Source organism: Pseudochaenichthys georgianus, chromosome 12 (assembly GCF_902827115.2).
Source record: "Pseudochaenichthys georgianus chromosome 12, fPseGeo1.2, whole genome shotgun sequence".
Taxonomy (NCBI): domain Eukaryota; kingdom Metazoa; phylum Chordata; class Actinopteri; order Perciformes; family Channichthyidae; genus Pseudochaenichthys; species Pseudochaenichthys georgianus.
Window position 1 is genome coordinate 29,538,836 of NC_047514.1, and position 22,371 is coordinate 29,561,206.

At 44.5% G+C, this 22,371-nt stretch overlaps 1 protein-coding gene across 1 annotated transcript in view; it reads left to right on the forward strand.

Moving 5' to 3' along the window:
* Positions 1 to 22,371, forward strand: part of wdr91 (WD repeat domain 91) — a 60,931-nt gene that overhangs the window by 26,704 nt on the left and 11,856 nt on the right. The window contains exons 8-13 of the mRNA XM_071205071.1: positions 9,933 to 10,118; positions 12,367 to 12,560; positions 13,489 to 13,543; positions 13,654 to 13,749; positions 20,145 to 20,239; positions 20,347 to 20,482. Of these exons, the coding sequence (XP_071061172.1) occupies positions 9,933 to 10,118; positions 12,367 to 12,560; positions 13,489 to 13,543; positions 13,654 to 13,749; positions 20,145 to 20,239; positions 20,347 to 20,482 (762 nt within the window). The remainder of the gene's footprint in view (positions 1 to 9,932; positions 10,119 to 12,366; positions 12,561 to 13,488; positions 13,544 to 13,653; positions 13,750 to 20,144; positions 20,240 to 20,346; positions 20,483 to 22,371) is intronic.

Sequence of the window (22,371 nt, forward strand, 5' to 3'; positions counted from 1 at the left end):
GAAGAATTTTAAATAATATCCTGTGTTCTATAGGGAGCCAGTGTTAGGCAGCCAGAACAGGAGTAATGTGGTCCCTTTTTCTAACTCTGGTTAGTACATGAGCTGCAACATTTTGAATCAGCTGAAGTGACTTGACTGACTTCTTGGTACTCCCTGATAATAAGGGGTTACAATAATCCAGCCTTGAAGTAACAAATGCATTGACTAGTTTCTCTGCATCGTTTTGAGGCAAGATATGCCTGATTTTTGCAATGTTACGTAGATGGAAGTAGGCGGTCCTTGAGATTGATTTTATGTGGGCGGTAAAGGATAAATCCTGATCAAATATAACACCAAGATTCCTTACAGTCTCACTGGAGGCCAAATTAATGCCATCCATAATTAGTATATCTTTAGATAGTTTGTTTCGTAGATTCTTCGGGCCGAGTACAATAACTTCAGTTTTGGTCGTGTTTAACATCAAAAAGTTTAAGGTCATCCACATTTTTAAGTCCTTAAGGCAGTCTTGAATTTTACTTAGATGATTAATTTCATCAGGCTTGATTGATAAATATAGTTGAGTATCATCCGCATAACAATGAAAGTTTACAGAATCATTCCTTATAATATTGCCTAATGGAAGCATATATAATGTAAACAAAATAGGTCCGAGCACTGAACCCTGTGGCACTCCATAGCTAACTTTGGTTTGCGTGGAAGATTCATCGTTAACACGTACAAACTGAGAGCGTTCAGATAGATAGGACCTAAACCAGCCTAAAGCAGTTCCCTGTATGCCAACTAAGTGCTCTAGTCTTTGCAATAGGATATCATGGTCGATAGTATCAAATGCAGCACTGAGATCGAGCAAAACAAGAATAGAGACAAGTCCCTTGTCTGAGGCTATTAGAATGTCATTTGTGACTTTAACCAGAGCTGTCTCTGTGCTATGATGTGTTCTAAAGCCAGACTGAAAATCTTCAGATAAATCATTGTTTTTTAAGTAATCACACAACTGTTTTGCGACTGCTTTCTCAAGAATCTTTGAGAGGAACGGAAGATTAGAAATAGGTCTATAGTTGGCTAAAACCTCTGGATCGAGGTTGTGCTTTTTAAGAAGCGGTTTTATCACTGCTACTTTGAATGATTGTGGAACATAGCCTGCTAATAAAGACATATTCATAATATTTAATAAAGAAGTGCTAATTAATGGAAAAACTTCCTTCAACAGCTTAGTTGGAATTGGGTCTAACATGCACGTTGATGGTTTAGAAGAGAGAATCATTGAATTTAATTGTTCAAGGTTTATGGCTGAATAGCATTCTAGTTTACTATCTAGTGTAATATTAGAACTTACGTTTCTGGGAGCTGTTGATAACACTATACTGGTCAAAGGCAAGAGGTCATTAATTTTGTTTCTAAAAGTAACAATTTTATCGTTAAAAAAGCACATAAAATCATTACTACTGAGTGCTATGGGAATAGAAGGCTCAGTCGAGCTGTGGCTCTCTGTCAGCCTGGCTACAGTGCTGAAAAGAAATCTTGCATTATTCTTATTCTCATCTATTAATGAAGAGTAGTAGCTGCTCTCGCTTTACGCAGTGCTTTCTTATATTCATTGAGAGTAATATGCCAAATTAAAACGAGATTCTTCAAGTTTAGTGGAACGCCATATACTTTCAAGTTGTCTAGACTTTTGCTTTATTTTGCGGGTTTCGGCATTATGCCATGGAGCTAATCTATATTGTTTTATTTTCTTCTTTTTCAAAGGAGCAACAGAGTCTAATTTTATTCGCAGCGCATCTATAGCACTATCAACAACATGATCAATTTGGGGTGGTGTACATTTTGTATAAGTTTCCTCCCCTACATGCAGACATGCTATCGAGTTAGGTATTGGTGGAATCTCTTCCTTAAATGTGGCTATAGCACTAACAGATAGGTTTCTGCTGCAAGAGCTTTTGACTAATGCTTTGTAGTCTCGTAATAGTACTTCAAAAGTTACTAAGAAATGGTCGGATAAAGCAGGTTTATGCGGTTCGACTAATAGTTGCTCAATTTCAATACCATAAGTCAGAACAAGGTCGAGAGTGTGATTATAGCAGTGGGTTGGTTTATTTACACTCTGATAAAAACCAACAGAATCTAATATAGAGTTAATTGCAACAGTAAGGCTATTTTTTATCATCGTCAACATGAATATTAAAGTCACCTACGATAATTACTTTGTCTGTTTTAAGAACCAAAGTTGATAAAAACTCAGAGAATTCTGATAAGAATTCTGAATAAGGACCTGGTGCACGGTACACTGTAACAAATAAGATTGGCTGCAAAGTTTTCCAGGTCGGATGTGTAAGACTAAAAACGAGGCTTTCAAAGGAGGTATAATTTAATTTTGGTTTAGTATTGATAAGTAAACTTGAGTCAAAGATTGCTGCAACTCCACCTCCTCGGCCCGTGTCTCGAGCAATATGAGTATTGATATGGCTGGGTGGAGTGGCCTCATTTAAGCTGACATATTCTTCATGTCTCAACCAAGTTTCAGTGAGACAGCATATATCAATATTATAATCTGATATTAAATCATTTACCAATATTGCTTTAGATGCTAGAGATCTTATATTTAAGAGACCACATTTAATATTCCTGTTTTGTTGCACTGTAGTAGTTGTTACATTTACTTTTATTAGGTTATTATGTATGACACCTCTATTAGGTTTTACCTTAAATTGTACCTTGGGCAGACACACACACCGCTAATATTGGGTATTTTATTGGGTTCGGGATTCCTATGGATGACTGCCTCGGAGAGAGCGCAGACTATATAAGACTGCGACTCCGCCTCCTGGTCTCAACTCCAGTTTGTCATGGATTAAGTCCACAAAGACCTGAAATGTTTGCCGAAATGAGATCTGCACCTTCCAAAGTAGGATGAATCAGACCAGGTTTTCCCCAGAAGGCTGTCCAATTATTTACGAAGCCCACATTGTTTGCTGGGCACCACCAAGACAACCAGCGCTGAAATGATGACATGCGGCTATACATGTCATCATTGATCAGATTGGGGAGGGGACCAGAGAAGACTGTGCGAAATATGTCACATTTATATAATGACTATCACAGAGTCAGTCACTGACGTCACTGTCGAGCCGTTAGTGGCCGACTCCGGCCACTAACTGCTTCTCGGCAACTCTGCAGAATCCTATGGGTGACGTCACGGACCCTACGTCCATTTATATATACAGTCTATGGGTATAACACATGAATAGGTTCTTAAATATTAAGATCACCTGAGACACAGTGTCGTGAAAAAAAAAAAAAGGACCCGCCGAGGGGGCCCTTGGGGCTTAACAGGTTTTTAAACATTTATTTTGGTTCAGAGCATGCACTGCAGCTGAAATCCTGCTCACTGTAAATCTGCGTTGTTGAAAATCTGTCTTTTCAGATATTGAGACCAAACAGTGAAGCCAATGCAGAAGAGGTAAAAACTGCAGTTGTACAGGTTATTTCCCACCAATAGATAAAATTGGCAAATTATCACTGACATGTGTTAGTGAATGAATACATTTTATTGCGTCAATCACAATATTCATTTGTGATTAATGACAATTAATTAGAAGTGCAAAATGCTGGTATTCACTTGTATTTGAATGATAAAACAAATTCGTAGTGTTGTAATTAGGAAATGCACGACATACTGGCGAGAGAAATCTGAGGTTCTTTTAATTTATTATGATTTTCCAGCAGTAAGCTAAAATATTGAAAAAGCCACTGTCACAGAGAGCTGAACATGGCATATACTTGTTTGGTAGTATTCATACTTCCAGCTCTATCTGTGTTTGTCAAGCGTTTCAGTCCATCACACTTTCCACAAGGCCACCCCCCTTCCTCGCCAGGCTTTAAATCAGGGGTGGGGAGCCTCCGGCCCCTGGGCCGTGTACGGCCTGCGAGACCATTTGTGATCTGCTCTATCGAAATCAGTCGCATTGACCCGAAGACAAATTTTGAGTTGTATACACTGTTGGAAAGAGGATATTCCTAGCTTTCTAATGATATCAGGATTGTTTTTGTACTCCAAATATTAAGCGAAATATGTCACATTATATAATGACTGTCACCGAGTCCTCATTTTGAGAAAAAGGCCTTCAAAGTTTTCTCTTCTCTGGAATCCATCGATCTGATTGATTATTAGTGGAGCAAATGATCAAAATACTACGGAAGGAAGATATTTTCGTTTGGAGGGGAAGCGCGAGTGTGTGTGTGTGTGTATACGTGTGTTTGTGTGTGTGTGTTTGTGTAATTTTGCGTTTGTGTGTATTGTGTTTGTTTCCCGGGAAAAACACTCACACTCACACCGGCTGTTGTTATGGCTGCTGTGACGTAAAGTTACTCCGTTCTCCGCTTGTAATTATGCCGTTACAAGCTTCAAAGTTGTATTTATCATCTGAATTTGCCGAAACAAGTTTAATATTCTGAAAGCCAAGACTTTGTTTATTTGAAATCAGATGAAAAGAAACTGTAACGGACCCTGCCGTGTTATCTCTGATTACTATACTCTTACATTCATAACTTCAGCCGGAGGGAGGGGGGGCGGCGCTGTGGAAGAGCAGATTGCAGTGAGAGGTGCTTGTCTTCGTCCCTTTACAAGCTTCAAAAATGTATTTATCGTTTGATTTTGGAAATAAAAGTTTCATATTCTGAAAGCCAAGACTTTATTTGTTTAAAATCAAACAAAACACCCGAACCCCGAAAAAATAGTTTTTTACGTAAATCCACGTTTATTTTGAAATGAGCCGTTGCGACTTCCGACTGATTTCGATAGAGCGGGACAAACATACGCAAAAAAGAAAATAATTAAAGAAATCTAGACCGCAAAAAAATTAAACAAGCGAGTGAGGGTCCTTGAACATAACACGAGCCTAACGTGTCATCACGTGGTATATGTCTCGTCTGACAGGGGTGCAGTTCTGACGTAGAGCACCAGAACGCCGCTCCGCCACTTCCAAAAATTGCAGTACCCATAAGGAGCCGTACACATGCTGCAGTTTTTGCGTGGCTGTGTCTTTAGTTGAAAGCCCGGTGGCGATCTTCTCATCTGTCATACTGATCATACAGTCAATAACTTTGTTGTTATTAGCATCTGGTTAGCTAGCTATGCTAACGAATATAAGAAGCTTTTTCTACAACCAGTGAGGTAAAGGCAAATCTTTATATGATCACTATAGTTATAAAAAAATAAGAGCATAAAGTAAACAGGTATAAAATACTATATGACAGTAAATAACAGTTATTAATAAACAAGAATACAGTTTGAAAGGGGAGTGATTGGTAAAATATCCATAAAGAAAAATAAATCTGCTTACAGTTCTGTTGGGTGTTGAGAGATGTATCCATAGATCTCTTCATGTTGCTCTCAAAGTGCACCAGATTGATGGTTTTAACTTCAATATTTAAAAAAAAAATGTTCCTGGGGGAGCATGCCCCCTGGACCCCCCTAGAGGAGGTGAGGTCCCCCCCACTTAAATCAAGTCCACATGGAAAGAAAACGAAATACATTTGCACACATCTTGTGTCCATATATTTCTGTTTTGGTGGTCACGCCACAACTGTGCATGTGAATGCATGCGCGAGTCATGGTAAGATATCTGGATTAAGAGGTTGCTTTTTCTTTGCACAGCAAGAAAGAAAGGCCAAATGCTAGAGCTTTTCTGGTTCGGAACCGTTTTTTCTTTTCAGCCCCCGTTTTGTTCACACCGTCCAGAGACCAAATAGTGCTGCCGCTGCTGCGTCATGACATTCGGTTCCGCTTTTCGATGCCTGAGGAAATGGTTCTCGCTGCTCTCCGTAGCCTACTGTATGACTGCGGTGGGGCGGGAAATGTAGCGTTGTACCTACACTTCCTACAGCGTAACCTGAGACCATGGCCGGCCCGTCGCACTGGCGTTATAGATGTTCGCCTAGGGCGCCAGATCTGTGGAGGCACCGCGCTGACAGCTCTGGGACGAGAAAAAAAAGTTTTGACCGTTGGTGCTCATCCTAATTTTCGGCCTTGATGTAACAACATTCATAATTAAGTAAATGTAACACCCTTTTCATCCCGGTTACACTTTTCATTTGCCCTGTACGATGGGCGCTGTAAGTGATAAAAATGGAGGATGTTGGCTTATCTGGCGTCCGCAGCTCACAGCCAAAGTGCGAGTGAGCGTGGGAGCGAGCGAGGGAGAAAGGGAGGGTGCGCGCTGTTGTTATTAGCATCTGGTGCTAGCTGCTCTAACGAAAGAAGTAGATGTTTCTACAATGATGTGGAGGGAGAGTCCTCTCCTGTCAGACTGAGAGGCTGATAACTACAGCTCAGTGAGGTAAAGGACTCTGAGTGTTTAGATAGTTCACTTTAGTCTAAGTTATCTCAGTGGGTCTCAAACGTTTTGATCACAATTTATGTAAACACATACAGTGGGGCAAAAAAGTATTTAGTCAGCCACCAATTGTGCACGTTCTCCCACTTAAAAAGATGAGAGAGGCCTGTAATTTTCATCCTAGGTATACCTCAACTATGAGAGACAAAATGAGAAAAATCCAGAAAATCACATTGTCTGACTTTTAAAGAATTTATTTGCAAATTATGGTGGAAAATAAGTATTTGGTCAATAACAAAAGTTCATCTCAATACTTTGTTATATACCCTTTGTTGGCAATGACAGAGGTCAAACGTTTTCTGTAAGTCTTCACAAGGTGTTCACTGTTGCTGGTATGTTGGCCCATTCCTCCATGCAGATCTCCTCTAGAGCAGTGATGTGTTGGGGCTGTCGCTGGGCAACACAGACTTTCAACTCCCTCCAAAGATTCTCTATGGGGTTGAGATCTGGAGACTGGCTAGGCCACTCCAGGACCTTGAAATGCTTCTTACGAAGCCACTCCTTCGTTGCCCGGGCGGTGTGTTTAGGATCATTGTCATGCTGAAAGACCCAGCCACGTTTCATCTTCAATGCCCTTGCTGATGGAAGGAGGTTGTCACTCAAAATCTCACGATACATGGCCCCATTCATTCTTTCCTTTCCACGGATCAGTCGTCCTGGTCCCTTTGCATAAAAACAGCCCCAAAGCATGATGTTTCCACCCCCATGTTTCACAGTAGGTATGGTGTTCTTTGGATGCAACTGAGCATTCTTTCTCCTCCAAACACGTCTAGTTGAGTTTTTACCAAAAAGTTCTATTTTGGTTTCATCTGACCATATGACATTCTCCCAATCCTCTTCTGGATCATCTACATGCTCTCTAGCAAACTTCAGACGGGCCTGGACATGTACTGGCTTAAGCAGGGGGACACGTCTGGCACTGCAGGGATTGAGTCCCTGGCGGCGTAGTGTGTTACTGATGGTAGCCTTTGTTACTTTGGTCCCAGCTCTCTGCAGGTCATTGACTAGGTCCCCCCGTATGGTTCTGGGATCTTTGCTCACCGTTTCTTGTGATCATTTGACCCCACGGGGTGAGATCTTGCGTGGAGCCCCAGATCGAGGGAGATTATCAGTGGTCTTGTATGTCTTCCATTTTCTAATAATTGCTCCCACAGTTGATTTCTTCACACCAAGCTGCTTACCTATTGCAGATTCAGTCTTCCCAGCATGGTGCAGGTCTACAATTGTGTTTCTTGTGTCCTTTGACAGCTCTTTGGTCTTGGCCATAGTGGAGTTTGGAGTGTGACTGTTTGAGGTTGTGGACAGGTGTCTTTTATACTGATAACGAGTTCAAACAGGTGCCATTAATACAGTTAACGAGTGGAGGACAGAGGAGGCTCTTAAAGAAGAAGTTACAGGTCTGTGAGAGCCAGACATCTTGTTTGTTTGTAGGTGACCAAATACTTATTTTACCAAGGAATTTACCAATTCATTCATTACAAATCCTACAATGTGATTTCCTGGATTCTTTCCCCCCATTCTGTCTCTCATAGTTGAAGTGAACCTAGGATTAAAATTACAGGCCTCTCATCTTTTTAAGTGGGAGTACTTGCACAATTGGTGGCTGACTAAATACCTTTTTGCCCCACTGTATTTCCAAGGCACTCCTTTATAATTATTGGGATAAAACAGGTTTGAAATCATTCCAATGTATACTATAGGACAGTAAACCAGACATATCGGAGAGATAAAAAAATATGCATAAATAAAATAGTAAAATAAGATATGAATGAACAACAGAAATAAAATACGTTACATGTATTTGTTATTGGCTATGGTAGGTTATTGGTTATGTTCACATACTTATTTAATTATTAAAATGTAAACCAATCTTTTTCATATGGGTGTTTAGAGTTGTACCCCCTAGATCTAGTCTCTAGTAATTCTGCTTAAAGTGCACCAGATTGAAGCATTTTACTTTAAAATGCTCAAACATTTCTTCCCGGTATGCCTGAGAAGGCAGGTATGCTTGTTTTTCTCAACAAGAACTGTTTTTAAATGGGGGGGGGGGGGGGGGGGGGGGCGGGCTCTATAAGGAAGTAGCAGCCTCTAGCAGATTATCTCCGGTTGTGTATTTTCAAATTCTAGCGATCTCGAGCCGGTTTCTCTCAAATGTACCTACCCCACCTTTAATACGCCAAAAATAGAAAACACAATGATTGTTCACGAGTCCCAACACACGAGTCCAAGTCGAGTCTGAAGTCTTTTGGTCACGAGTCCAAGTCAAGTCTGAAGTCTCTGTGTGTGCGACTTAAGTGCGACTCGAGTCCCCATCTCTGCTTGAAAACTAACCGGATTCCGGAGCTTATAGGCGGGCTCTGCTGCGGTGTGAACAGAAAAAAACGGTGCTTTTCAGGCTCTAGCGGCGAACCGGCCCTAGAACCGCATTGGTGTGAAAGCCCCAATTTACTGGCATCCATCCTAGTTCTTAGTTGTGTGTGTTGCTGAACAGAATTTACGGCATTTTGTTGTTGTTGATCAGATTAATCCCACCTCCGACGTTAAGTGTGACGTGTGCGGTTCTTGCTTCTAGACGGACAATATTTTCGAGCTTGGTAAGAACCGGTTTTCGGGGAAAAGAGCCGGCTCCGCTGCGGTGTGAACAGTAAAAACCGGTGCTTATCAGGCTCCAGCTCCGAACCGGCCCTGGAACCGCGTTGGTGTGAAAGGGGCCTTTGTGACCTGTATGGGTTACACAGGTGTTTCTGTCATGCTATGCCATAATGAGAATCGTCTATCGCAGGGCTTCTCAAACTCCGGACCAGGGTCCGGATCCAGACCGAACTGCAAATCAATCCGGACCGAACCCTGTGTCCCATTATTAAAACAAATAAAAAAAAAAAAAATTCTGATTCTTATAATTAAAGTGGACCTATTATGCTATATTGGAAAAATATATTGTAGGGCCATACCTATACAAAACATGTCTGTGAAGTGTTTTGCTTAAAATACCAAACAGATCACCCATTGTAGCCATGCCTCATACTGCTCATACCCCTCTTTTGCAGCTCTGTTAGAGAAACGCGGATTTTGGGTCCTTAGCTTGAAAAAAAAAAAAAAAGAGAGAGGAGGCGGAGCTAATGCCTGATCAGAATTCTACCGGAGATAAAGTTAAATTCTGCTGTCATAAAACGCCATCCTGTTCTAAACCACATCAAAGATTATTTCTGAAACAGTATGGAGCTCAAATGCTTTCTCTCTTGTGGGTTTATCACAAGGTGAGTTCCTTTTTTAATTTCCTGCTTTTTAAAACACATGTGCTCTACAGCAGTGTTTCTCAAACTTTTTCATACCAAGGACCACTTAAGGGGGAGTTTACTGACATTAATCCGGACCATTGACGTTGTATACAATTCACAAGTGGACCTTGAACAAAAAAGTTTGAGTACCCCTGGTCTATCGTCTCTGGCTGCCATATTGGAGGTCTTCAACATTGTGAGTGGCTGATAGGATTCTGACCTGATATCTGCTCTGTATAAAATGAGTTTGTGTTTCCAGCCTGCAAAGTCAAAGGATGGTTTCCAAGCTAAGGAGGTAAAGCCAGTTTCCAGCCAGGCCTCCCCCAGTGAAGCTGCAAGCTCACAGCCCCAACAGGCAACACACACCTCCTCACATCCCCGACACAAGAGGGTCCAGGACCATGAGAAGGAGAGACGGGAGCTTTTCTCCAAACCACCAGCACAGGTACCTTCAGAGCCGAGGTCAATGTTTTCTTTACAAAATTCAGTTTCCCTGTCCAGTCAATCTTCATTTATGCTCCCCTATTATACTGTTTTTAATCAATATATTATAGGTCTCAGATATATACAAAACAAAACATGTCTCTAAAGTGTTTAACAAACAGATCACCCATTGTAGCATCTCATAATCCCCTCTGTTTCAGCCCTGTTTCAAAAAGGCTGATTCTCTGTCTGTTACTTTAGATGAAAATAAGGAGCCACTCCCCACGCCCCTCTGAGAGATATTTGGTTAAAAAGAACACAATGGTGCTCTTGGAGGAGATTTAGGTGATAAGGTGGGGGGGGGGTTACCTTGACTAGTTTGTTACCTACAGTGCGTTCGTTAACAGTAACTGTGCGGAGTCACTGTGGCACAGACTGGACTGGACAGCTGTTTGAACAGTTCAGGTGGTCAGAGCAGAGCTCCCTGTCGGAGCGGCAGAGCGTGATGTGCACTGAAAAGTTTTTATGTCGCAATATTATTTAAGGAATCGTTGAGCTAGCTAACTAGCATACATTGTCAGTATCTGCTAACATTAGCTTTAGCCTTAATGTTCTAATAGTTTTTTTCATAGGCTATAAACAGAGGTCGTATAAGTATAGATATTATTACTTTTTGTTTTGTTTTGTTACTTCCCATTGTAAAGCATCCTTGGGTTTCGTGAAAGGCGCTATATAAATTGAAATTATTATTGTTATTATTAGAGTTTATGAATGTATGAATAATGATAATACATACTGTATCGTATAGTAATGAAACGTAGAATGGCATTTTACTGTCGAGGTATTTTGCTGGTGAGAGACTTTTACAATCATGCCCTCTAGTCTACAGTTGCTGTAAATTCACAAGCTACCCTGCAGTATACAAAGTCATTAATATTCACAATATACATCCTTCCGATTGGTGATATCATCCGCAGCCATGGTCTCTGTTTCCACTCCTACGCCGACGAAACCCAACTGTACATCAGCACAAAACCCTCTGCCCATCTCCCCCTCAGGAGTATGTTTCTTTGTAAAGCGACCTTGAGGTTATGAAAGGCGCTATATCAATTCAAGTTATTATTATTATTATTCAAATTAGCTTCACATTTACCAGCTTTGATAACACTTTAATGATCAATAATTATAAAACACATCATATATATTACAAGTAGTGCTGTCAAAATTATCGCGTTAACGGCGGTAATCCATTTTTTGAATTAATTGCGTTAAAATATTTAACGCATTTAAAGCATGCGCAGAATGGCCCGCCCCATACGTGCCACCAGTGGCAGCGCCAGGGTATGGCTGGGGTAGGCCCCACCCATACCAAGAAATGGCTTAGCCCCACCATGAAAAATGATGTTAAACTAAGCAAAATAAAGTCTGCCAACTCGCGCGAGTAAATTGCACAGACAGCAGTTAGTAAGATCGATTTCAGTAGGCACGGTTTTGAAAACTTTTGTCACGTAGTGATCGTCTTCTTAATAGAACATCTTTGATAACGGAGTGGTGTTGTTGCAGGAAGTCCCGACGGAGAATACTTTTGCTAACTGGTACGCAGGTTATGTGCGTAATCTGAAATGCGTCCGTCACTTGTGTCACAAAGTGCATTTGCGTACTGACGTACTTGTGAAGCTTTTCCAGAAGGCGGTTAGATCACCGGACGACAGAGTCGGTCTCCGTGTGCACAGACAGGGCTGCTGTTAACGTCGGTCTGTACAACGGAATTGTGCCAAAACTGCGGAGGGAGACTCCCCCCCCCCCTTCACTGGAGAACTGCGCTAAAACAGCTGATCACAACGTTCACACTCTGTGGTCACGAAGTACTCCACTATCCGCCGCCCCCCCCCCTCTGTCGACTTTCCTGAAGTACTCCCCCGTTGATAGAAATCAACACGCAATGAATTAAGACCCCACGGTTTGATGATTGATAGGTGTGTGGGTTGTCTTTCATTTTGACACGCAGAAAAATGTTATAATAAACATAGATACTGTATGTTAAATGGATATATCCACCTTCTTTCATTTATCTTTCCATTCCCACAACAATATACATAAATAAATGGCATATTTTGGACATAGTTTTGAATGGTGATTAATCATGATTAATTACTTTTTAAACTGTGATTGATCTGATTAAAAATTGTAATCGTTTGACAGCCCTAATTACAAGATTTGAGTACTTCATCCGCCACTACTGACCACCTCCTTCCTTTTTATACATTCAGACAGCAGAGAAGAGAGGGGAGGGGGGGGAGGTAGAGCCTCCTCCCGACACCTCCAGTGACCCCCCCGAGTCCTGCTCAGACAGCAGGGGCTGTCAATCAGGAAGGGAGAGGGGGGGTCTCTCAGCGGAGCAGCCTTTCATCAAACTGAGCCAGGAGGAGTACGGAGAACACCACTCCTCCATCATGCACTGCAGGTGGGCCCTCTCCTCCTCACATCTCAATCTGTGTCTGAATAACAGAAGGAACTCTCACAAGAAATTCAGCTTTAACTGCAGGTTATAGTCTAGTTGCCAGCATAGGGAACCCAGAAATGTTAACTACCCAAAGTATTGTGATTTGAAATGTATAGTAGGGTCCCCAGCACATAGAAACTGCAGGATGCTAACTTGCATATGTTGGGCAATTTGCACAATTAGCACAAGTTGCGTTAATTCAAATGAATGGCAATATAGCCTATGCTGACAATAGTAAAACAAAATTACTCAGCCAATTTGTACTATATTGGTGTTGTTTTGGGGGTTATTGAGAAGGATGATTCCATTTCTGACAGGCGGGCTGTTTTTGACTACCATGAGTAGTATTGCAACCATTGGATATAGGGAGCACAAGATGAAAATGATTGTCTCTACTGTGGACAATTCTTTTTTCAAATAAATAGGCAATCTTTCCAATCCAAATGATTCAGAGTCCCATAAATCTTCCAAATCGACCCAAAATGTATCAAAATCAGTCCAGAGAGAGTACACATACTGGCATTTCCTGGTTAAAACTGCCGTTTTGGTTCCTGGAAAGGTCAGAAATTGATTCAGAATCCTCAAAAAAAAATGTTTTCCAAACTTAACTATTGTCAACATAAGCTACAATGGTAATTCATGCTAGTTAATGTAACTTATGCTTATTGTACAAATTGCCCAACATATCCAGGTTAGCATCTGGCATGTTATATGTGCTGGGGACCCTACAATACATTTCTAACATAAAACGTTGGGATACTCAACATTTCCGGGTTCACTATGCTGGCAACTAGACTATCACCGGCTTTTAAAGTTACATAGAAGAGAAAAACGGTATCAAAAATGTTCGTTGCTATCTCCTTCATGTATTTCTCTTCCTATTTTTCAGGGTTGACTGTTCTGGTCGCCGGGTTGCCAGTTTGGATGTAGACGGAGTCATAAAGGTGAATCTTTTATCTTTTGGGATTTGGCAAACCCAGCAAAGATAAAAGCACATATTACCATTCATAACTTATTGAGCCCATAATAAGGTTTTCATTGTCCTCTTCCCCAGGTGTGGTCATTCAACCCCATCATGCAGACCAAAGCCACCATCATGTCCAAGTCTCCTCTGCTGTCTCTGGAGTGGGCCACCAAGCCGGACCGACTGGTAAGAGCAGAGCGGAGGGCTGGGGTTACGTACTGTACCCCAGATGATATGAGTGTAGGCGCAGCCCTCTAAGGCTATCGCTATTGGGTAATCCCCTGCGCATGTGCAGCACTGAAAGACTTGTAATCCGCGCCCACCTATGACGTGGGCCCCACCTACGGACTCACTTCCGTATAAATAGGAAGTAGTCCCTACAATCCGCTCCCACACAAACAGCTTTTCTTCAACCATTCGCGGAGCCAGTGGGGCCCGAACCTTAGAGGGCTGCGCCTATACTCATAGAAGCTAGGTTACAGTACGTAACCCCATTTCTACATCGTATAGGCTTCGCCCTCTACGGCTATCGCTATTGGGTTAAGGGCGAAGCAGGATGTAGTTTACGCCCCACTGGTCCGTCCGTTACCATAAGCACAAAAACACATCTACTCAATTAATAACCCATGCTCATTACACTGTGCATAATGGTGCATCACAGTCCCTGAAATATAGCATTTTAAAAAAAAAAGAAAAAAGAATATTCTCCATGCGGGGACGAAGTGTCGTTGTGAAAAGTAGAGACGATGTCACACTTTCTTAAAAGGATAAAAGAGGGGGGGGGGGGAAGGGCCGTTGTCTGCGTGCCGACAGGCAGGAGAGAGGGCCCAACATCACTTTATCTGACACACTCAGTACAGAGTGTGTTAGAGAGGAAAAAGGGAACATCCCTCTCATAAGAGAACAGGGGGAAGACCAAGATGCAGCAGTGCAAATGTCTTCCACTGTCATTCCTCCGTGCAAAGCCGTAGAGGATGAAATTCCTCTGGTGGAGTGCACACTGACGTTCTCCAGGGGATCCACCCCAGAGGAGACATACGCCTGTGACACAGCCTCACACAGCCAGTGTGACAGGCGTTGTGCAGACAGAGGCTGCCCTATTGAGCACCTTTTTTCTGGCCCTCCAAAATCGAGGTTCACGCACGCGCAGCCACTCTGAGTAATACTCGGATAGCGGGTGTACATGCTCTGGATGTGCTGTGGATGTCATGGTGACGAGCCACGCCAGAGCCCTCGCCGCCGTTGCCCGTGGCTCTCATCATGTCTCTGTTTAGGAGAAGGCTCGTAAACCGGATATTGAGGCGCGTTCACGCTCAAACCCGCTGAGGAATGAGCGGAGGTGTGTGTAGGAGGCACATCTGAGACAGAGGGAAAAACCTGTGCTTAACCGACCGGTTATGAGGCAGCCGGCATTTTTTATGCAGCTTTTTTTATGTCATCCGGAGGAGAGCTTTCCTGAACCAGGGGAATGGGGAGATCTCTCCAGGCGGCAGCCTTTCCGATGATCTCCGGGAGTTCCTGGAGAACACCGCCTATCGACGGCAGAGTCGTGATGGCGGAGAGAGGGACCCGGTGTCAGCCCGGCAGCCTGGGCTGACACCGGGTCCCCGCCCTGTCTCCTCCATCCGGAGGAGAGGGAGGATGGGGGAACCACATGGTGATCCGTGAATGGAGGGGAAGGAGTCGCCTGACTGCTGCCCGCCACTCGGATTCAATAAGTCAAGGGCTTCGTCCACAATGAGTAATAATAATAATATATTGGATTTATATAGCGCTTTTATAGTACCCAAAGACGCTTTACAATATGAGGGGGGGGGGGGGGGGGTAGATAGACTGGGGCAGGTAGACAGCAGACTAAGAAAAACAACAAAAACAACAAAACAAAACACAGTGGCAGTCAGGAGGAGGTCGAAAATGAGTGGGGGGGTGTTTTACGGATAGAGAGAGGTGAAAAGATGGGTTTTGAGGCGGGACTGGAACAGAGTGAGGGACTCGGACTCACGGAGGTCTTGGGGGAGGGAGTTCCAGAGCTTTGGGGCGGCCACAGAGAAGGCTCTGTCTCCAAAGCTCCGGGGGTTGCCAATGGGGGTGGAAAGCAGGCCGGCCGAGGTGGATCTGAGGGTCCGGGGAGGATGGTAGGGGATGAGAAGGTCAGTGAGGTACGGGGGGGCCAGATGGTGGAGGGCTTTATAGGTAAGGACCAGGAGTTTGTATTTGATGCGGTGAGTAACGGGAAGCCAGTGTAGTTCTTTGAGGACCGGGGTGATATGGTGCCATGATTTAGTGTGGGTGAGAAGTCTGGCGGCTGCGTTCTGAACACGCTGGAGTCTACTGAGGGAGGTGGAGCTGATGCCGTATAGGAGGGAGTTACAGTAGTCGAGGCGGGAGGAGATGAAGGCGTGAATGAGTCGCTCAGCTGCGGGGCGGGTAAGATAGGGACGGATTTTGGCAATGTTGCGGAGATGGAAAAATGAGATTTTGACAACTTGGCGGATGTGGGAGTCAAGGGAGAGGGTGGGATCGAATATAACCCCGAGGTTGCGTGCCTGGGTTGAGGGGGAAACAGGGGTGCCATCGATGGTCAGTGTGAGGTTGGGGGTTTTACTGAGGGTGGATTTGGAGCCGATGAGGAGGAGTTCAGTTTTATTGCTGTTGAGTTTAAGAAAGTTTTTTTGCATCCAGGATTTCAAGTCAGTCAGACAGGATTCAATGTGGGTGATGGGGGGGGTTATGGAGGGATTTGGTGCTGAGGTAGATTTGAGTGTCATCGGCGTAGCAGTGGAAGTCCAGGTTGTAGTGGCGGAGAATCTGACCAAGGGGGAGGATGTAGATGATGATGAAGAGGAGGGGGCCGAGTACTGAGCCTTGGGGAACACCTTGGGTGACTGTAGCGGTGGCAGAGGAGTGATTATTGAGGGAGATGAAGTGGGATCTGTCGGAGAGATATGACTGGAGCCACCTGAGCGCAGTACCTTCGATACCGATGTCTTGGAGTCGGGTGAGCAGGATGTTGTGGCTCACGGTATCAAAGGCTGCACTCAGGTCGAGGAGGATGAGGATGTTGAGGGAACCGGTGTCAGCAGAGGTGAGGAGGTCATTGAGGACCCTGACGAGTGCCGTTTCTGTGCTGTGATGGGGACGAAAACCAGACTGAAGGGGTTCGAAGAGGTGATTTGATTGAAGATGGCGGTGAAGTTGTTTGGAGATGATGCGTTCTATTGTTTTGGAGAGAAAGGGGAGGTTGGAGATGGGGCGGTAGTTACTGAGGGATGAGGGATCCAGACCGGGTTTTTTGAGGATGGGAGTGACAGCAGCAGTTTTAAAGGCAGAGGGAACGGTTCCTTGGGACAGGGAGGAGTTGAAGAGGTTGACAAGGTAGGGGCAGAGGACGGGGAGGCAGGACTTCAGTAGAGGGGTGGGAAGAGGGTCAAGGGAGCAGGTAGTGGGTTTGGAGGAGCTGATCAGATTGAGAATTTCAGAGGGGGAGACCAGAGTGAACTGGGAGAGGCGGCCGTGGGGAGGGGGAGTCGGGAGGTCAGGGGAGAAGGAGGGAGAGATTGGAGAAGCAGATAGGGAGTGATTAATGGCAGTGATTTTGTCCGAGAAAAACTGGAGGAATGAACTGCATAAGGTGGAAGTGGAGGAAGTGAGGGTGTCGGCACGGGGTTTGAGGAGCTTGTTGACGGTGGAGAAGAGGGTCCTGGGGTTGCGGGAGGGGTCGGTGAAGATGTTGGAGAGGTAAGCTGATTTTGCGGCAGTCAGGGCATCTCTGTAGGTGGTGAGATGAAGTTTGTAGGATTGGTGGTGAACTGTGAGGGATGATTTTTTTGTTAAGCGTTCAAGCTGACGGCCGGTTTGTTTCATTCTACGGAGTGCAGGGGTGAACCAGGGAGACGAGGTTGTAAAGGTGACAGTTTTCCTTTTGAGGGGGGCCAGGCTGTTGAGGGAGGTGAGAAGGGTGGAGTTGAGGTGATTGAGTAGGTCATCAGGTGTGCTGAGGTTCGAGTCCAGGGGGAGAGTAGAGGATAGCAGGTGGGATAGGTGCTGGGGATCGACAGAGCGTAGGTTACGGAAGGTGATGTTCCTGGAAGGGGGGGGGGGGTAGCGGACAGGGGAGGTGATGGCGAACTGTATAAGTTTGTGGTCAGAGAGGGGAAAGGGGCAGGGGTGGAGGTCGAGTACTGGGAGGTTGGTGGAGCAGACAAGGTCAAGGATGTGTCCTTTATCATGGGTGGGGAAGGTGACATGTTGGGTAAGTGAGAAGTTGTCCAGAAGGGAGGAAAGTTCAGAGGCATGTTTGCAGGTGGAGGAGTCCATGTGGATGTTGAAGTCACCAAGGAGTAACATACGTGGGGAGAGGGATGAAGCAATGATGAGGAGTTCAGTGAGATCAGAGAGGAAGGAGGGGTCGGGTTTGGGGGGCCGGTAGATGAGGATAACTGTCAGTGAGGGAGGGGCTCTGAAGGCGAGGAATTCAAAGGATGGTACTGAGGGGAGGGTGAGTTCTGTAATCCGGATGTTCTGGTTGTAGATGACAGCCAGCCCACCACCACGGCGTGAGGGGCGGGGTTTCGTGATGTAATTAAAACCAGGAGGTGATGTTTGGTTGAGGGAGAAGAAGTCGTTGGGTTGTTGCCAGGTTTCAGTGAGCAGAAGGAAGTCAATCGATTTGTCCAGAATTTGTTCGTGAAGGATGTGGGTTTTGTTGGTAAGTGACCGGATGTTGAGGAGGGCGAAGTTGGTCAGGTGGGGGATTGGAGGGGTGGTGGCAGGGTGGAGAGGTATGAGGTTATCCAGGTTAGCAACACGGGGGTGGGGAGGAGAAGGGGGGTGGTGGTGGAGCAGAGGTGGGGGGCATGGTGGTAGGGAAAACTGGTTTGTTATGCGTATTGGGAGGCGGAGGGGAGTGGAATCCGCTCCGGGTATTCTGTGGAGCTGGGAATGTGGGGGAGCAGGTTGTGTTGGGAGGCGGAGGGGAGTGGAATCCGGTCCGGGTATTCCGTGCAGTGTAAGAGGAACAGTAGGAGGTGCGCTCTGATGACGCCTCAGGTGTGCGACAGTGTGTTGGGTAGAGCAGATGGATGGTATGGATTGTTGTCCGTGCTGAGAGTAAACGAAACTGCGACGAGTGCTTCGGTGGATGTAGCGGGGTCGACGGAGGAGTCCAAGATGTCTGATGACTGAGGTGGATAACGGGATGGAGGATTTATTAAGTGATAGAAGCTGTGAGACGGTGTATTTCAGCATGATGACAGGCGGAAAGGCTGGACGCAGCGGGTTAGCGGCGACCGCGGCTAGCAGGCTAGCTGCACAGAGGTAGATGATTCCCGTGGAGACGAGGAAAATCCACGACATGGGAGGAGGACGTGAACAGTGGGACGGAACAGATGCACCCCAGATACGAAGGCAGGAGGCAGAGAGAGTCCAAGGATGTTGTGTGCGATGGGGACAGACAGGAGGTAGGTGATGTAGCAGATAGCAAATAGCCACCCGGCACTTTGATGAGTGAGGGCAGCCAGTTACAGACAGCAGCAGAGGCAGAAGTCCAAAGTAACTTACAAAAAGTCCAAAGTAACTTACAAAAAGTCCAAGGTAACTTACAAAATGATAGCTGATGTGAAAGAGGGTAGCAGAGGCGGAAAAGCGGCGAACAATCAGCGCCAGCGTCCTTTCGAGTCAGTATGAAGTGATGACTCTGTTGAGTGCACGACACCTGGGGAGTGAGAGCCGCGTTTGCGTGCTCCGATCCCAGGCAGGAGTGCCGGTCGTAAGTCAAAAACAGGATACTGTTTGGCATGAAGGGCAATCCCGAACACAGCCCTGACATACCTTAATAATTGGAACAAAGCTTTTTAGAAGAGGAATCTTTGCTTTTTAGTGTGCCTGACAGTGCTTCTGCAACGGAGTGCTGAAGAAAAGTGGGAGCAGATTGTCGGGCCTACTTCCTATTTATACGGAAGTGAGTCCGTAGGTGGGGCCCACGTCATAGGTGGGCGTGGATTACAAGTCTTTCAGTGCTGCGCATGCGCAGGGGATTACCCAATAGCAATAGCCTTAGAGGGCGAAGCCTATACGATGTAGAACAGCCAGCATTCCTCAGGGTTCAGTCTTAGATAAACTGCTCAGGAATTAATCTGATCACTAAAGTGCTGTTAATTAATCACACAACACACTCCTAAATATACACAACTACATACAAACAACTAAAAAGAAGAAAAACATAGACTGACACATTCAATACAGCACAAAGCATGTCAAAGGTAATGTGTGTGTGTGTGTGTGTGTGTGTGTGTGTGTGTGTGTGTGTGTGTGTGTGTGTGTGTGTGTGTGTGTGTGTGTGTGTGTGTGTGTGTGTGTGTGTGTGTGTGTGTGTGTGTGTGTGTGTGTGTGTGTGTGTGTGTGTGTGTGTGTGTGTGTGTGTGTGTGTGTGTGTGTGTGTGTGTGTGTGTGTGTGTGTGTGTGTGTGTGTGTGTGTGTGTGTGTGTGTGTGTGTGTGTGTGTGTGTGTGTGTGTGTGTGTGTGTGTGTGTGTGTGTGTGTGTGTGTGTGTGTGTGTGTGTGTGTGTGTGTGTGTGTGTGCAGTTGTTACTAGGCAGTGGAGTTGGCACAGTGCGGTTGTATGACACGGATGCCAAGAAGAATCTTTATGAGATGAACATTGATGAAACCCACCCACGGTAAACGGTCCCTTCATCAGTTCCCTGTTCACTGACATTCATTTTTTCATGTAGCAATAATATGTAACTGTTTGATGGTGATAAAGAATGTGTCCTCTGTCCTTCAGCATCTTGTCTCTAGCCTGCAGTCCCAGCGGCTCGTCGTTCATCTGCTCTGCTGCAGCTCTCAGCGGAGACTCCGCTCCTCGACTTCCTGTGTCTGGCCAGCTGCTGCTCTGGGACACAAAGACTGTCAAACAACAGGTAACAACTCAGCTAATAAGCTAGGGCTTGGGGCCCCAGGCTTTAGGGCCCTGTAGAGCTGACTAGTGTTGTCACGATACCAACATTTTTGTTTCAATACCGATACCAAGTCAAGAATTGCGATTTCGATTCTTGTTCAATACTTGTCTTAAAAAAGGGGAACCCGTCTTAAATGTAGTTATTGTGCTTTATTTTAAACCTGGAAAAATGTTTCTGTCATAACACAAACTTATGAACAATGAGAACAATAAATAAAACTAGAAAATGCATTTCCTGCTGAAAATGCGTGTGAATGCTGTAAACTGTGAAAAAGCTGAATATGTTATTCAATCAATCGAGGATCCCGGCGTATATCTGGACACAAAAAAGAGATTTGGTGAAGCTGGGTTAATCGGAACATGAGAGTACACAGGCACAGACAGACAGAAGGAAGAAGTAAGGTGTCTCCCGGAATAGGCCTCTCTGCAATCTGTTACCCTCTATTAGAACCTCGAGAGGTCAGAGAGGGGAAAGGTTTTGGATAAAGTTTTAAATATAAGATCTAAGTTTTTAGGATTTAAGTGAAAGAGTAAGAACTAAAATGTATAGGTGAAGAGGCACAACGTATCTACGTCAATACACTCTTATTAGATTATTTTATTTTATCACTATAAGCTTTATCAAAAAGGAAGGTCTTAAGCGCACTCTTAAAAACGGATAGGCTGTCTGCCGCCCGAACACAAACTGGAAGCTGATTCCACAAATGTGGAGCTTGATAAGAAAAGGCTCTGGCTCCCATTGTACTTTTAGAGACTCTAGGAACAACCAACAACCCTGCATTCTTGGAACGCAATGCCCTAGTAGGACAGTAGGGTATAATGAGTTCTTTAAGGTAAGATGGCGCCTGCCCATTAAGCGCTTTGTAGGCGAGAAGAAGAATTTTAAATTCTATCCTGTGTTCTATAGGGAGCCAGTGTAAGGCAGCCAGAACAGGAGTAATGTGGTCCCTTTTCCTAACTCTGGTTAGTACACGAGCCGCAGCATTTTGAATCAGCTGAAGCCACTTGACTGACTTCTTGGTACTCCCTGATAATAAAGAGTTACAATAATCCAGCCTAGAAGTAACAAATGCATGGACTAGTTTCTCTGCATCGTTTTGAGGCAAGATATGCCTGATTTTTGCAATGTTACGTAGATGGAAGTAGGCGGTCCTTGAGATTGATTTCATGTGGGCGTTAAAGGATAAATCCTGATCAAATATAACACCAAGATTCCTTACAGTCTCACTGGAGGCCAAATTAATGCCATCCATAGTTAGTATATCTTTAGATAGTTTGTTTCGTAGATTCTTCGGGCCGAGTACAATAACTTCAGTTTTGGTCGTGTTTAACATCAACAAGTTTAAGGTCTTCCACGTTTTTAAGTCAGTCTTGAATTTTATTTAGATGATTAATTTCATCAGGCTTGATGGATAAAAATAGTTGAGTATCATCCGCATAACAATGAAAGTTTACAGAATGATTCCTTATAATATTGCCTAACGGAAGCATATATAATGTGAACAAAATAGGTCCGAGCCCTGAGCCCTGTGGCACTCCATGGCTAACTTTGGTTTGCGTGGAAGATTCATCGTTAACACGTACAAACTGAGAGCGTTCAGATAGATAGGACCTAAACCAGCCTAAAGCAGTTCCCTGTATGCCAACTAAGTGCTCTAGTCTTTGCAATAGGATATCATGGTCGATAGTATCAAATGCAGCACTGAGATCGAGCAAGACAAGAATAGAGACAAGTCCCTTGTCTGAAGCTATTAGAATGTCATTTGTGACTTTAACCAGAGCTGTCTCTGTGCTATGATGTGTTCTAAAGCCAGACTGAAAATCTTCAAATAAATCATTGTTTTTTAAGTA